Source organism: Archocentrus centrarchus, chromosome 15 (genome assembly GCF_007364275.1).
Source record: "Archocentrus centrarchus isolate MPI-CPG fArcCen1 chromosome 15, fArcCen1, whole genome shotgun sequence".
Classification (NCBI taxonomy): Eukaryota; Metazoa; Chordata; class Actinopteri; order Cichliformes; family Cichlidae; genus Archocentrus; species Archocentrus centrarchus.
Window position 1 is genome coordinate 16,519,936 of NC_044360.1, and position 16,069 is coordinate 16,536,004.

General features: G+C 41.2%; 1 protein-coding gene across 2 annotated transcripts in view; it reads right to left on the minus strand.

The window, feature by feature from the left end:
• Positions 1-16,069, minus strand: part of myofl (myoferlin like) — a 26,072-nt gene continuing 10,003 nt past the window's right edge. The window contains exons 13-54 of one of the 2 annotated variants that reach the window (XM_030747666.1): positions 15,911-16,014; positions 15,744-15,812; positions 15,613-15,656; positions 15,452-15,534; positions 15,314-15,349; positions 14,974-15,098; positions 14,787-14,900; positions 14,418-14,595; positions 14,136-14,260; positions 13,897-14,006; positions 13,530-13,722; positions 13,247-13,402; positions 12,981-13,112; positions 12,694-12,857; positions 10,497-10,611; positions 9,867-9,969; positions 8,392-8,531; positions 8,145-8,309; positions 7,872-7,959; positions 7,589-7,666; positions 7,285-7,466; positions 7,011-7,169; positions 6,839-6,940; positions 6,532-6,693; positions 6,266-6,431; positions 6,107-6,177; positions 5,998-6,012; positions 5,808-5,906; positions 5,432-5,560; positions 3,276-3,431; positions 3,063-3,154; positions 2,797-2,967; positions 2,461-2,609; positions 2,139-2,281; positions 1,947-2,035; positions 1,771-1,866; positions 1,514-1,655; positions 1,318-1,417; positions 1,028-1,203; positions 827-936; positions 592-739; positions 1-438 (exon numbers count right to left, since the gene is read on the minus strand). In XM_030747666.1, the coding sequence (XP_030603526.1) occupies positions 400-438; positions 592-739; positions 827-936; positions 1,028-1,203; positions 1,318-1,417; positions 1,514-1,655; positions 1,771-1,866; positions 1,947-2,035; positions 2,139-2,281; positions 2,461-2,609; positions 2,797-2,967; positions 3,063-3,154; positions 3,276-3,431; positions 5,432-5,560; positions 5,808-5,906; positions 5,998-6,012; positions 6,107-6,177; positions 6,266-6,431; positions 6,532-6,693; positions 6,839-6,940; positions 7,011-7,169; positions 7,285-7,466; positions 7,589-7,666; positions 7,872-7,959; positions 8,145-8,309; positions 8,392-8,531; positions 9,867-9,969; positions 10,497-10,611; positions 12,694-12,857; positions 12,981-13,112; positions 13,247-13,402; positions 13,530-13,722; positions 13,897-14,006; positions 14,136-14,260; positions 14,418-14,595; positions 14,787-14,900; positions 14,974-15,098; positions 15,314-15,349; positions 15,452-15,534; positions 15,613-15,656; positions 15,744-15,812; positions 15,911-16,014 (5,018 nt within the window). In that variant the 3' untranslated portion in view covers positions 1-399. The remainder of the gene's footprint in view (positions 439-591; positions 740-826; positions 937-1,027; positions 1,204-1,317; positions 1,418-1,513; positions 1,656-1,770; positions 1,867-1,946; positions 2,036-2,138; positions 2,282-2,460; positions 2,610-2,796; positions 2,968-3,062; positions 3,155-3,275; positions 3,432-5,431; positions 5,561-5,807; positions 5,907-5,997; positions 6,013-6,106; positions 6,178-6,265; positions 6,432-6,531; positions 6,694-6,838; positions 6,941-7,010; positions 7,170-7,284; positions 7,467-7,588; positions 7,667-7,871; positions 7,960-8,144; positions 8,310-8,391; positions 8,532-9,866; positions 9,970-10,496; positions 10,612-12,693; positions 12,858-12,980; positions 13,113-13,246; positions 13,403-13,529; positions 13,723-13,896; positions 14,007-14,135; positions 14,261-14,417; positions 14,596-14,786; positions 14,901-14,973; positions 15,099-15,313; positions 15,350-15,451; positions 15,535-15,612; positions 15,657-15,743; positions 15,813-15,910; positions 16,015-16,069) is intronic. The other variant, XM_030747667.1, reaches the window with a different exon arrangement.

Consider the following 16,069-nt stretch of genomic DNA (forward strand, 5'->3'; position numbering starts at 1 on the left):
TTATTTACACATTTATTTGGACATGTCACCTAAACTCTAATCACTAAGTTGCAAGTGTTGCCATTATGTATGAAAAAGTACAAAAAGTATTTATGTAGTGGTAGTATTGACTGACATTCAAACATGATTACACAGAATACTTGACATTATCATGGAATTCACACAAGATATGAAATCTTTTATAGATATAAAATCTGATTTTTGTCATTCTTTAGTTTTTTTTTTAACACTGTGAAATTAATTTGATTTTGTGTACAAGACATACAAATAGACTGAGTGAAAAAATATAAAAATTCATAGCAGTCACTGTGACAGGAAAATGCTGAGTGTCAGACTTCTAAGGCATCAGCAGAGAAGGTTATTGCTTAGTTCTTATACACAGCTCTTCTACAATGCTTCTTAGGAGAAAGGCTTCACAATCTTCATTGAGATGTAATTCTGCAGAGAGAAGAACAGACTTCTTAGATTCTGAATTAAAATTGCTATATTAATAAATCGCTTACATCAATTTTAGACAAAATGCTTTAAGGGTTCTGATGGATACACCTAGTGATGAAATAAAGAAATTATCAGCAAACTGAGTGAACTTACAGGGAGGGAGTAGAACATGATCGCAATGAACAGGATAACAAGCAGAAGAAGAATCCCCAAAATGAAAAACCACTTGAATCTGCGCCACACTATGAACTTTATGGTCTTGCAAGGATTTGTAAACCAGAAGAATGAAGTGTCGGGGCGGCTGTTGAATGGAGACAGGCAGTTACATTTAAAGTAAGCATATTCAAATAAAACAGTTATTTTTTTATTTACAGAGCCATATTTTTACTTGGGTGGGTCCAGTTTGGGATTCATGTTGGGCTCTTCTCTGCCTTTCCCTGCAGGTCTTTCCTCCATCTCCTTCTCGTACACTATTTCCAGCGTCATCTCGACTTTTCCCTGCAAAATTTTTGAAACACAGCCTTAAACGGGATCTCTAAAAACATTTATAAAAAAATTAGAAAGGACTGTGCAGAAAAAGTGAACATACACCAAGTACGGGTTTTCCATTCTGCTCAACTGCACATGGCCACCAGCCTCGCACAGACTTCTGGGAGAAAAGTGAGCTGGGCTGTGATCCCATCATTCCTTGCAACATCTTCAGGCTGCACTTTTCTGGGGTCTTAGCAGGGGGGATGAGATTCAGTAAGTCCAGCTCAATTGAACCTGTAACAGAAAAATATCTTTCTGTGAAACAGCTGTGGAGCATACATTATTGTAGCTGACTCGTTTTAAGGCTTTTGCCTCAGTAAATTTGGAGAAAGAACAATAATGTTTCACCTAAGTAGTCATCCAGGGAGAATTTGTCATTGTCCCATATCTGGATGATCAGTTTAGGAGGAATCCTAAATTCAGTTTTGTCCATATTCCAAAAATGCTCCTGCATAAAGATCAGATTTTATTTAGATCATTACCCGAGACCATCACAGTATATCTGCTTACACTGATTTTGCTGCTCATCCGTGACTTTACTCACCTTTCTAGAGACAACACACAGCTGCTCTGCAGGCAGGTAGTCAAAGCCAAATATGAACCTCCAGTTGAAATTTCCATCTCCATCCAGAGACCTGTAGTGGACATCAGTCTTCTGCTTGTTGTTCTCCATTCCTGGAATCCATCTTAAAAAAAATACAAAAAAAACCAAACAAACAAACAAAAAAATGTTGCCATGTTGTTGAACATGGTACAAGTACAAATAAAAAACTGAAGCGAGGGACATGATATTAAATATACCCTTTAACGTAAATATCACTCATGTTTTCTCCGGTGATGCTTCTTTCATCCAGAATCACGTCACTTGTGTTCCAAATGACGACTCGCAAGAAGTACCTGTTTCAAGTAGACAATTCTGTTTCACCCTTCAATGCATTATATTAGAATATATGACTATTTTGCAAAGAGTTTCTTACTTGTTAGCTTTGCGTTGAGTAATATCACACGGAGGCCCAGGCAAACCGAGCCTCTTGGGGAAAATGTCTACCCACATCTGAATTTGTCCCTGCATTTGTGGAAAAAGGTTTAAACAAAGTGAAGCATATAACTACAACATTCATTTTCGCAGAGTGTTATGTTTAAATCAAAATGCAGCAATGGGTGTTAACCTGGGGTAGATTTGGTTGGTGGGAGCTGGACAGGGTCCTGGTCTCTACATGCTCTGGCACCAAGCCCTGATCTCTGAGAACATGCAGGGCCAGCCTCTCTCTTGCTGGGCCTAAGTGCTGGTGTTGTGGTACCGTGTTGGTCTCTGCAAAGAACGCAGTGGATCACATATGTCAGTGTTAATATCACTGACACAAACAGTAAGAATATCTCCAACAGTGGAAAGGCATACAAGAAAGCAGGACACAATCAGTGGGATAGTACACAAAAGGAATAAAATTACTATTAATATGATTATAGGGTATGATTCAATAATGGCTGTACCAAATTCCTGTAGGTGGTATTCTCGTCCTGAGAAAGAGAGTGAGCTGCCATCTCCCTCTATGCGTGGAGGAGGGACACCCCTCACTTTGGCCAGATTTTGGAGTATCTGAGAAGGTTTCAGCTGATCTCTCCACTGATTGATCCCAGACCTGAAAGAAAATAGAACCAATGGCAACTTTGATCATAATGACCAGATACAAGCAAGGCAGAGCTACACAAATGTGGAATTAAGAAACTAATCCTCAAATGAAGTCATATGAAGCATATTAGCATGTGCTAGCTGTACTGCAGATGTATTTTTATGGTCCCAGTTCACACTGAAGTGTGCATACTTACACACAGTAAGTCTTTGGCAGGCCACAGCTGGGCCTGAAACAAGAGAGAAACCTGTTCTCCAAATCGATGACAGTCTCACCCACTTTTTCATCTCTGCTCAGGAGGTCATAGTCATACACAGAAATCTTCAGATCCTTGTCTTGAGGCAGGAAGCAGGACAGCTCGAACATCCTGGACATTAATGGAGAAAAAAATACGAAATTCTTCTTGCATTTTCACTTAGTCTAAATGAATTAAAATTTAAAAAAAAAAAGCCAACATCTCACCTTCCAAACACGGGATTGAGGGTGTTTGGTTTATAGTTATCTCTGTCATCCACTGTTTTCCTCCCCAGTGTAATCTTAATGTACGGGTCACACTGAAAGGAGAATGCAGAAATAAATAATGTTGAAAGCAGTTTTTCAAAATTATGACAGGTTAATCTGCACAGGGTTAAAGCAGCATGGATTCTCAGCTGCAGCTTTGTGTATGAAACACACCATGCCGTTTGCATCTTTAGGCTGCAGGTCAGTACAGCGCACCACATATATTCTGATCAGGCACTCGTGTGGTGCACTCTCAGGGAGCTCTCTGAACTGACGAGGTGGAGCTGGCACCCCTGGGTCATCAGGCAGTGGGTAAATCTTGAATGAGCCCTGTAGGGCACCAGAGAAAAAAGCATTGTTATATTAAAATTGTGAGTCTTCCCAAAATCAGCTTGGATTTTTAAAGTATCGGCATTAACTACTTAAACTATGATTTAATGATAGTTATGCCATATTATAATAAAGCAAGTGGTTCAAACCAGCTCTAGGACTACCATATTCTTTAGTAAATTATCCCTTCACAGACACGTCATTACAGTGTTATTATGCACCCGTGCCATAGTGGTGGACACGTTTCCTCACTAGTATAGCTGCTCCCAGTCTCAAATCTGTGCCAACCTTATTTTAACTGCTGTTCTTAAATTGTCCACTAGATGGTACACAAGGTGTAAGGAGAGAGTGTGTGTGTAATTACACTGCTCAAAAAAATAAAGGGAACACTTAAACAACACAATATAACTCCAAGTAAATCAAACTTCTGTGAAATCAAACTGTCCACTTAGGAACCAACACTGATTGACAATCAATTTCACATGCTGTTGTGCAAATGGAATAGACAACAGGTGGAAATTATTGGCAATTAGCAAGATCCCCTCAATAAAGGAGTGGTTCTGCAGGTGGGGACCACAGACCACTTCTCAGTACCTATGCTTTCTGGCTGATGTTTTGGTCACTTTTGAATGTTGGTGGTGCTTTCACACTCGTGGTAGCATGAGACGGACTCTACAACCCACACAAGTGGCTCAGGTAGTGCAGCTCATCCAGGATGGCACATCAATGCGAGCTGTGGCAAGAAGGTTTGCTGTGTCTGTCAGCGTACTGTCCAGAGGCTGGAGGCGCTACCAGGAGACAGGCCAGTACACCAGGAGACGTGGAGGAGGCCGTAGGAGGGCAACAACCCAGCAGCAGGACCACTACCTCCGCAATTGTGCAAGGAGGAACAGGAGGAGCACTGCCAGAGCCCTGCAAAATGACCTCCAGCAGGCCACAAATGTGCATGTGTCTGCACAAACGGTTAAAAACCGACTCCATGAGGATGGTATGAGGGCCCGACGTCCACAGATGGGGCTGTGCTCACAGCCCAACACCATGCAGGACGCTTGGCATTTGCCAGAGAACACCAGGATTGGCAAATTCGCCATTGGCGCCCTGTGCTCTTCACAGATGAAAGCAGGTTCACACTGAGCACATGTGACAGAGTCTGGAGATGCCGTGGAGAGCGATCTGCTGCCTGCAACAGCCTTCAGCATGACCGGTTTGGCCGTGGGTCAGTAATGGTGTGGGGTGGCATTTCTTTGGAGGGCCATACAGCCCTCCATGTGCTCGCCAGAGGTAGCATGACTGCCATTATGTAACGGGATGAGATCCTCAGACCCCTTGTGAGACCATATGCTGGTGCGGTTCGCTCTGGGTTCCTCCTAACGCAGGACAATACTAGACCTCATGTGGCTGGAGTGTGTCAGCAGTTCCTGCAAGATGAAGGCATTGAAGCTATGGACTGGCCCGCCCGTTCCCCAGACCTGAATCTGATTGAGCACATCTGGGACATCATGTCTCGCTCCATCCACCAATGTCAAGTTGCACCACAGACTGTCCAGGAGTTGGCGGATGCTTTAGTCCAGGTCTGGGAGGAGATCCCTCAGGAGACCATCCGCCACCTCATCAGGAGCTTGCCCAGGCGGTGTAGGGAGGTCATACAGGCACGTGGAGGCCACAAACAATACTGAGCCTCATTTTGACTTGTTTTAAGGACATTACATCAAAGTTGGATTAGCCTGTAGTGTGTTTTTCCACTTTAATTTTATGTGTGAGTCCAAATCCAGGTCTTCATTGGTTAATAAATTTGATTTCCATTGATGATTTTTGTGTGATTGTGTTGTCAGCACATTCAACTTTGTACAGAACAAAGTATTCATTGAGAATATTTCATTCATTCAGATCTAGGATGTGTTATTTGAGTGTTCCCTTTATTTTTTTGAGCAGTGTATAAGTTTCCAACAGTAATTGGACTATAGTGGGATGCTGCATGACTGATAGCCACATTTCTTCACCTTGAACTCTCCCACCACTGACGGGTCATCTTCTTCATCTTCATTCTTTCCTCTCTGAAGTTTGAAGGTGCTGCAGAAGTCAGTGAGTCCCTGGAACTCTCTAACCTCTTCTAATTCGCAGTTGTATACCTAAAAACCACAAAATGCATTACGGTTTCCTGTTTGTTACAGCAGGTGAATTAAAAACGGGTGTATCACTTAGCTGCAAGACTTCACAGAACACCCATACTGGTTTTATTTTCACTGAAAATAACTGCAAACTTTTAATTTCAGGTCACAAGCCTGTGTGTAATCTAGATTTAGGTCGTAAAACCATCACAAATGCATGCTCAGATTATATCAGTTTGCGTGTGAAACCGTCTGTAAAGCATGTCACCTGCAATTTGTCGTATCCCTTTTTTAGGTAAGGTCCACACTTTTCCTCCTCTCCAATGGAGGCATAAAACTTACTCCACCAGTCTACTGCCTCCTCCTCCTGCACACCAAAAAATATTAATACATTTAGTATTTTTAAGATAGATGATAGTATCCATTAGTAGACAATGTGTGACAAGAGAAAATCTGACCTTTTCTGCTTGAAGCTGTAAAAAAGGAAGCAAAGAATGAGTTTCACCAAAAAAAAAGTAGTAGATTAAATTTTTTGTCATTCTGTTTTTGTGACAGTGATTTATTTACCTCAGTTTTGACAATGCTTCTCTCCTCCATGTCTATGACAACATCTCCTTGATTGGCAGCTATCATTGCCACTTCAAAGTTAATGGAAAAATATATATAATCAGTGCTTACCTTATGAAGCTAAATGTGCATGTGTGAGAGTTCTGTGTCTGTGGATACCTCTAGCAGACATGCAGACTTCATCGTTAAGACGATACGGGTCACAGCGGAACTCTGCCAGACAGTCGATAGTGCACTGTCCCACTACAGGTTTCCTACCAAAGGGTCTGTGGTCGATCACCTTCAGCACAATGGGAGGGGTGTACATCTCCTCTTTGGGAAGAAGCTATATGAACAGCGAGAGAACAGGCTGTTGTAAGGAAATATTTAAAAGTCTATACATGTGAATTTGTTTTATTTTCTTGAGAAAGACTCAAGGTTATTACCACTTTGAGCATCAGCACCGATCCAGGAAAGTTGGGGTTCTTCTTGAAGTTCTTGATCACAGCGGTTTGAACAATCTCACCACCACATTCCACTATCAAACTGGGGGATGACACCGTGGCCAACTGGTAGGTTTTCATGTTCCTCAAGCCCCAAGTCAAGACCTGGGGGCAAATAAAAACACATTCACTGTTACAAAAACTAGTAGAGGCAGATGAAGAGGGTAGCATGGCAGAGAGGGATAAATTAAAGGTAGGACAGTGTTCTTGGTCTGGGCTGGCAGAGGCCCTGAATGACTTAAAGGTGTACCTCAATTGCAGTGAGTTGTACAACTGGCCTGATTCCCTGAGGAACCATGTAGAGATTCTCCCCCCGCCGAGGAGGCACCAGAGGAAAATCTCCATCATTAACCTGTAAGCATTTATAAAGCTTCTTAATGTTAAGTTACAGTATAATCACTTGATTTTGGTGTTTTCTGTACCTTGTCCTTCAGTATAAGCTCAGCAGCTAGCAGTGCCTCTCCAGCACTGTGACCTTTTTTGGTGACCGGGAACCACAGCAGCTTAGGGCTGACGGCCACATTGGGGTTCAGTTTTACCACAGGGGGACACGTGCAGCGGCCCATGGGCTCGTCTTTACCCTAAAGAATAAAGTGCAGACTCAGCAAAGCCTTATTATGTCAACTTTTGCTTTTCTAGGACATGATTGTGTATGTAATTTGATCAGAAGTTGAGCAGATTAAACACTGAACCCACCACTTGATCTTTGTCATACAACTCCAAGACTACATCAGGAGGGTTTTGGGCAACGGTCTGTGGTTCTCCGTAGATTTCAATGTCATCAAAAATGAGAGTCTGATCCCATGTGGGGTTCAGTGTAGTCTTTATGACCTCTGTGGTCTTACTCACATGCAGAAATGACACGTGGGCGTAGGGATCTAGAAAACCCAGAATACTCTTATTATCACGCTTTGCAAATTTTTACTTCAGGAGTTTATTTCATTTATTTCTTCTTAATGGGCTTACACTTTGTATTCCTATCATGAGGGATTGTTTTTACCTGAGAAGCTGTCTTTGTCCATGGCACACAAATTTCTTGCCTGATAGACGTACACTCGCAGATGGTAGATGTAAGACCCTGGAGGGAAATCATTTTTATTAAAATGCCAAACAGCATGTCTCCTGAAATGATATAACCTCATAAGACATAAGATATATTCAGGTTCAGGATATCAGCGTAATCTCACATTAAGAGCAGTCAGTTGGGATGCAGAGTTCAAAGAAAAACTATGCCTTTAATCAGCAACAAACAGGAATTTATTTTATCTGATCCAGCTACTTACGGGTAAAGTGGCAGGAAACAGTGGGTGTGTTGGCACCAAATACTTTGGATGCACATGTTTTATTGGCCTTCTCGTCGACATCAAGCCCCTGTTAATGAAACAAACGCCAAGGAGCTTAAAAGAAGGGTTTTCGAAACATTTGAGCAAAACTGAAATAAAACTGATGTTATTTGCCAATATCTGACAGAGATGAACACATTTATGAGGACAGAGTCATTTCAGAATAAAAATTATATTTAATAATTTTACTCAGAGTACTTTACATAGACCTACTAATGCTCCTTCCAGTCTGAAGATGGCAGAGGCCCCAATTGCGTCTGATGGGACCATCTTTCTCCTCCACCGGCGGCGGCGGAACGTGTCAGAGGAACGTGCTTTCCTGTGAAACTTCCAGCCAATCAGGGAAGAGTATTCCCAGCCTTCCCCCAATCCTTGTCTCTATAGAGGGAATAAAATAAATAACAATGAGATTATACCCATGTGCTGAATCTACTCTTTTACTAATCTACCTCTTCCTCACCTCAGCAGCAGCCGTTTTGTCAGATATCTTCTTTCTCTTTCTCATGAGTCTCACCCTGCGGTGGACATGGTACATCTTCTCTGCTGGAGCCCAGGATTTGGGTTTATCATCAGGGGGAATGGTAATGCCATATTCCCAACCTAGTGTCAGTAGACACACGTACACAGTTAGGCTCACAGTAATTCTAAAATGACAACAATAGGAAGAGAAGATATGTATGGTTAGGCCTGTAATTTGTTGGACAACGTTTTTCTAATTTTGCCTCTATACACACCACAGAGGACTTTAAATCAAACAGATTAAAGTGCAGACTTTAATTCAATGAAATAAAAAGAAATTACAGACATTTTTATATATAATCCCCCAGAGGCTCAACTGTAATTGGACGAACTAACATAATTTTAAATATAAGAACAGTTTTTAACACTTGAATGAAAATCCTTTTCAATCACTGAATGAAGTCTAAAGCCCACGGACATCACCAAATGCTGTTTCAAACTGCCTAGAATACTCTGCCAGGCCTTTACTGCACCCACCTTCGGTTGCTGCTTGTTTGTGGGTCTCTCTGCCTTTGGTTTTGTGTTTAGTAACGGAATAGCATGATCTGCTGGGCTGAGATCAGGTGACTGACTTGGTTATGGAAGAATATCCCACTTCTTTGCCTCGGGTAACTCTTGAGTTGAGTTTAGTTTTTGCATTTGTAAATTTGCACTATGAAGTCTGCTTTGCAGCATTAGGCTGAATTGGGGCAGAGAGTATAGCCCTGTACGCTTCAGAATTCACCCTGCATCTTCTATCAGCAGTCAAATCATAAACACTAGGGACCTGCTTACACTGGCAGTCATACATGCACATGTCATAACACCTTCACCATGGCTGATAGAAAAAGCAATATGCTTCCAATCACGAACCGTAACTTTCCTCCTTCGTAACTTTATTTTCCCATCATTCTGGTACAAGTTAATCTTGGTTTAATCTGTGGATATACTTTTTAGATGTTTTCAGCTAAAAGTCTAATTGGGCCTTTCTGTTCTTGAGTGCAACCAACAGTTTGCACCTTGTTGTAAACCCTCCGATTGGAACTTCATGAAGGCGTCTCTTGATTGTAGACACTGTCAATGATATGCCTACCTCCTTAAGAGCATTCTTGACTTTGTTAGAAGTTTTGAAATTGTATTTCTTAAATATGGAAAGAATTCATGCACTTTATTTGCCTTCTGTGGTCTTTCAGGCTTATGGTGTTGCTGAGATGTCCAGTGGATTCCTTCTTTTAAATAATACATATTGTAAATTATAGATTTGGCCACTCCCCTCTTTTTTGCTGTGTTTCGGATCACTTTATTTTGTTTTTTGAGTTGTTTTTATTTTCAGCCTAATGATGGCCTCCCTCACTTGCACTGACATCTCTACAAAAATATTGTCTTTGTCCAACAAATCATGGACCTAATCTCACTTAATTTTAATTTTCATGTTACCTTTTTCATCTACAGCTCTGTTGCTATCAAAGCTCCAGTCATCCTCCCAGGTCCATCCGGGCGGACACTCAAAGTCCCCTGGACTCGGAGCCTTTTCACCATTCTACACGAAATGCAAAGTTTGTTATTCATTTATGTTATAATTCTAGTATTAATTATGATACAGAAACTGAAAAACAAGCAGCTGGTTTATTAAAGCTTTTAAGAGCTCTCTGTCGCATTTGGAAGGAGGGTAACTAAAAGAAATGAAACACGTTGGAACTGCTGGAAAAGGGAGACTGGGGCGATAGATGTTTACAGCAGCTTTGAGGTTTTTGGTCTCTTATTCAGCCCAAATACTCAATGTGGTGTAATTATTCTTAGTAGCAACCCTGCTAAAAACTACAAATGGTGTCAGAAAGACAGCTGGTCAGGTCCTTAAAAGGCCTTATGCTCATTTACGTCAATAAAACCACAAAGAAATTGACCTCTCATGAGTACACACTAGCACAGAAGAAAGTGATAACATTGGAAACAAGTATGAATAAACAGGCTTTGTCCTGCTATCTTCACCAACATTTTTCTGATTTTTTCAGGCCTTAAAGTTAAACGTGTATTTATATGGCTATGGGTGAGAGAAGTACATCATACCACGTCTGTGTAGGGCTCTGCAGCAGGCTTCCACTCCCCCCCAGGAAACCGTGTTTCATTTTGAAAGACCTCATCTGTAAACTCTGTGTGGCCTGCATCTGCTTCTGTCAACAGACTGTAGAGAACAGCACCACAAAGATTAATAAAAAGCTGAATGACTCAGACAAAAGTTATGTAGGCCCACGATAAACAAATCAGAAAATCTCAGGAAGGCAGGCTTCAGATAGCTAAGATTATTTACACAAACTTCGGTGTGAGGCTCTAAGTACTTTAGAGTCAGAAGTCACAAAGGGAGGGAAGGAGAAGTCCCTAAACTAAAACACTGGCTGATGCCAAATTCCTGTTCATTTCCTGTGATTGTGATGATAGTTTGGTTCTGCACTGTGGCTGGTACCCTAATTCACTTGAGGGTACACACGGGACTCTACCTGGGAATCTGTACCACCAACAACATCAATCAAAAAGCAGGAATAAACAGCTTCTTGGAGAAAACTGTGTAAAAATAACATTCGCCATGCAAAAAACGCCCCCAAAAAAGTGGTAATCTGATTCTGAGGGAAAGCTGGACCAGTGAGCAAGTGCAGCTAAAACCCCATAGAAAATGAAGAAATGTGAAGGGATCAGTAAATAATTAAACAGAGAGAGAGGGTTTGTATATGTAAGTCAGAAGGTGCTGTGTAACCTATTAAAATGCCACTGGGCAGATATTTTTTTATAATTTGTGGTGGCACACATCACTATTCTATGCTGTGCTGTGACTGAGATTTTGTGAAAATTCTCAGTTAAGTAAGTAAGGAAGTAACATTGTATTTACATAGCACATTTCATGACAGATATCACAAAGTGCTTCACAACAGAAAATCCATGAAAATGCACTGCTCCAAAAGCACTGTCTCCTTTACTTCTCAACATTGTATTATGGAAAGGCCAATTGTAGCCACATCTGCAGCTCACATCTGAGCATGACTGGCAGTGTTGATTCATAATGCCAGGTGTGGTGTGACTTTTTGGGTGACATGTGGTCTACTTTTACCCACAACTTCTAAAACAAATACAAACTAGAACCCACAGTACCGGCTTTCTGATTGAAACAGGAAAGCAAGCTCAAACAAACAGGTGATGTTTTCAGTTACATACAGTTGTGGCGCCATAGTGTACTGGTTTAACTTAAACCATTGGCCAATCATTTTGAAAGCTCCCTGATTTTGATCCCAGGAGGAGACACTAGTCCATTTTGGGCTGATGCAGCCTAAAATGGACTAGTGTAATCTGCCAAATCAAATATGTGGAGCTACCTCCTGTGACAACCTTTTGTCAATAAGGGAGCAACAAAAAGTTCCTTTTTTTTTTTTTTTTTTTTTTTTTTTTAATTATTTGCATTTTGTTGTTTTTATAGGTAGGCTAATACCCTACACACAGGGTGCTTCTGTCATGGTTGGGACTGTGTGCAGGAATGGGTGGACCCAAACGCAGGACACGGGATAAAAACTTAAACTCAAAATAGCTTTATTGCTGAAGGAGCAAAGGAACAAAAACAAAATACAAAACCCAAAAATCTCCACCAAAGCTGAACCAAAAGGCAGAACACTAAGCCTAGGAGAAAATGCAAAAACAGATCACTACACTTGAGGACACACAGCTAAGGGGTAAACACAGGCAACAATGCAACAAAGAACAAAAAAAAATTGAGGGCTTAAATACACACAAGGTAATTAGGGCAAGTGAAAACAACAGGGAACAACAAGTGAACCAAATGAACCTAATGACACAGGGGAAGCAAAACTAAACACAAAGCACAGGGAACAAGAGACTGTCAAAATAAAACAGGAAGTGTCTCAAGAGAACAAAGAAGCAGACCTGACACTGAACACTGGGAAACACAAGGAACTAGAAAATCAAAACATAACCAAACCCCACAACAAAAGAAAAACCCCAGAACAGAGAAAATAAAGCCAAAACAAAAACACAGGGTCACACGGACCCCGGACCATGACAGCTTCTTGGCCGCAATGACATCCGTTACATTCATAGAACATACAGCAGCATGCTTCCATAAAAGATGCTGAAATGTGAACAGGATACTAGGAGTGCATGACTGAGTGCACAGCAACAGGATGTACGCGCTTGAAACTGTACAAGGCAGGAAACTGAAAAGATTGAAAGGACTGTGAGTGTGTGTGCTTGTATGATTGCTCACCATCGCTCAGGGTCAACAAACCAGTCTCCCTCCCATTCCCATCCACGTGGTGGCAGAAAGCGCTCTTGTTTGAGCTTCACCTTTCCGGTTACATCTGAGAACTTATGGCGTCCAACCAGGCCGGTCGTACCCCACTTGCCAAACACCTGAGCCTGGTTCTCATACTGCAGAGAAAAAAAGCAGGAGTGCTGTCAAGAAATAGTTTATAGAAAACCTCTCTAAAGTAAGCAGTCACACATGTGTTTATGTATTTCTTCAGAAGCAAATGTTTTGCGTAGATGCTGTACCATTTCAGCGTACACACTGAAGTTTCCCTCTGAGAAGCTGTTGAACGTCTTCTCTTGGGCAGAGAGACCAAGCCACATGTTGACCCTCAGCTGAACAGGGATCTTCAGACCTTTGTCTTTGTCAATGGGATACTGACATACAAAAATCAAGGGCATTATCATTTTTATGGGTAATTTAAACAATTAAGTATATAATTCTAGCAGCTTCGTAGGGCCTGCTGACTGACTGCAGGCTATTAAAGACACATCTGTTATAAGTGCTTTACCTGCATTAAGATGGTCTGAGTCTTTCCACAGTGTTTGCCACAGGCCTCATTACTGAAGTTAGAGTACAGGATCTGGTTGGCTGGGACTCGCGCATAAGCCACCCGCTTCTCTCCTCTCAACATCCATATGATCACATCTGGCATACTATTTTGAGGCTGATGGAGACACACAAAAGTTGCATCAAAAAAAAGTTTCAATGCTGTGTTTTTGAGCTGCCTTATATTGTAATTTTGATAACAATGGCACCCTGGACATCCTTTAGCAGGAGAAAAAAATTCTCACCTCCTCTGCCAGCTGCTTTAGTCTGTCCAACCAGTCTTCAATCTCACCAACAGTCGCCTTGACATCTGTGGCTTCCTCTCTCATCCGAGTGGCCATGTGTTTGATACTCTCCACAGCAGCATCACGCAGACTTTTTATCTGGAGATCCAGTGCTGTAATGTTGGGCTGTTCCTGCACAACTGGAAGCTGGACACTGTCAAAACACAGACCAGAGCAAAAAATAAATAAATAAACAGAATTTAACCACAAAAGCCACCTGCAAATTTATCTAACCTAACAGCAAAAAATTACAGCTATCTAACAAGAATCTACATTAAAGCATTACTTCATGCAGGTCTAGTGTGGGATCTGTCTGGTCTTGTCTTACTTGTTAAGGTCCTCAATCAGGCAGTTGATGAGTTTAAGCCAAATTTCAGCCAGGCGTGTCTCAGGAACCTTGGCTAAGATGACTGTTTTTAAAGAAATAAGGTGAGACTCCTGAAACAAATCGCAAAGAGTAAAAGGTAGAGAGAGAGAGATTAATGAGCACCACTTCCTGTGCAGGCATGTACTGTAGAACATTAAGGCATACATTAATGCTAATATTACACTGTGAGCTATTTTTACCAGCTTCTCAGCAATGAAGAGGAGAATATTAACAGAGTACAGGCGGTGGCTGATGTCCTCCCAGTATGAAGTGAGAATCACTACAGGCTTAGTGTCAGCCCAGGGTAGGTAATAGTAATAATTACCTGTAGCATACATAATAAATATACACAGTTATTTTAAACACATGTTAGGAGTTTATGACTCCTTATTGCTAACACTTATAGCAAGGTTAACAGTTCAAGCATATTAGAGTTATTATTGATGCAGATTTTTTTTTTCTTTATTACAAAAGTTTCGTACCATCGAACACAGCAAAGCTGTACTGGGTGGTGGACGCCAGTGGCTTGCAGGTGGAATCCAGTTTGTTACCATAATTACCAATGCTGACCTCAAACTGGATTGGCTCACCGAGCTCTTGAAGCATGCATGCACTGTGGAAAACGGCACACAGGGAGTACTTCCTCCTCCGCTGATATTTCTGCACCCAATAAAAAGGATGTGGGAGTGTTACAAGTTCGTTTCACACCATTAGTTAGAGGTATTGTGTCTCTAGATTACATAAGCTAGAAACCAAGCTGCAGATTTTTTATTTTTTTTTGCTTTGGGGACACTCGGATCAACAGTAGAAGCAAAGACAGCACAACAGGCTATGATGTGTGTAGTGAGTACCTGTGCGACCAAGATGTCATCACTTGAGATGTCATCCACATTCTTATCAATCTTTCCATCCAACTGAGTAGACAGTTCAACAAGGACCCTCCCCCTATATGCGACCCCTTCTCCCTGAAAGAGGTGAAAATGAAAAAACACTGAGTACATGCTAATGAGGGCAAAATATCACACTGGTTAGACTTACCTTTCCAAGGTTGAGTTCCTCAAATGGGTCAGGCAGGCCAGAGAATTCTCTCGGGCTACCGTACAGGTTGATGTAGCAGGGCCCAAAGGCTGGGAGAAAACCAACATCTGATGCAGTTGGGCTCACTATAACACACAGAAAACTACATATAAAAATCCACCAGGACAGTTTCAAGGTAAGGATAGAGACATAAAGAGAAGCAGACACTTAAGCAGTCTTTATTACCTATTATTACCTCAGTAAATATATTATATCCCTTAATCAGTTTTATGATCCAATCTTACAGTCGTTTTCAAACGTAAAACAAAATCAATCATGCCAGTAACTGTTCAGTACATACATTCAGTGACTGCGTTGGAATTTTCAGCCTGTGTGTCTGTTTTGAATGAATAAAAACAAAAACCCAATATAAATGTTACACTGCAACATGGATATAAACCAGTGAGTGGCAAAAGTGAAAGCAATACTGTATGATTACCTTCAATCTCTCCACCAGAGGAAGATATTTTGCTCAGATTCAAAAATGCTGTTCCTACAGCGTCATCCTTGGTTAGACGATCCCTGCCAAGAATAAAAGGACATATCAGATAGAGGTCATGCTGTCCTCACCTGTGCCTGTGAATGACTGTCAGCTCTTACCAGTCATACATAGTCAACTTGATGCATTCACACATGGATGGGAACTACAGAGGTAGAGATTATTTATGCTGGAGGTTAAAGTCTTATTTGAATTTGAATCATATGCATCTTTTTGCTTCTTTATTTTTTACCTTTACTTGAAGATTGATAATTTGATTAAACTCTGGATTAGCATTTTTCTCAATTATTTTGGTGGACACCTAAAAAAACAAAAAAACAAAAGAATCATTGCAAATTAACTGTAATTACATTGTAAGTAATTTTAAAAACATCCCTTTTTAATCTAACATGAAATTACCTTCTTCCCAGCAAAGCTGACTTCCAAATATGGATCCACCAAGTTTTTCTTGTCTCCTTCCCCTCCAAGCATCTGCTTTACTGTCTGAACAAAGGCATCATCCACTGCAACACAAAGTAGAAGCTTCTTAAACAGATTTCACTGCATTAACCCACGGGA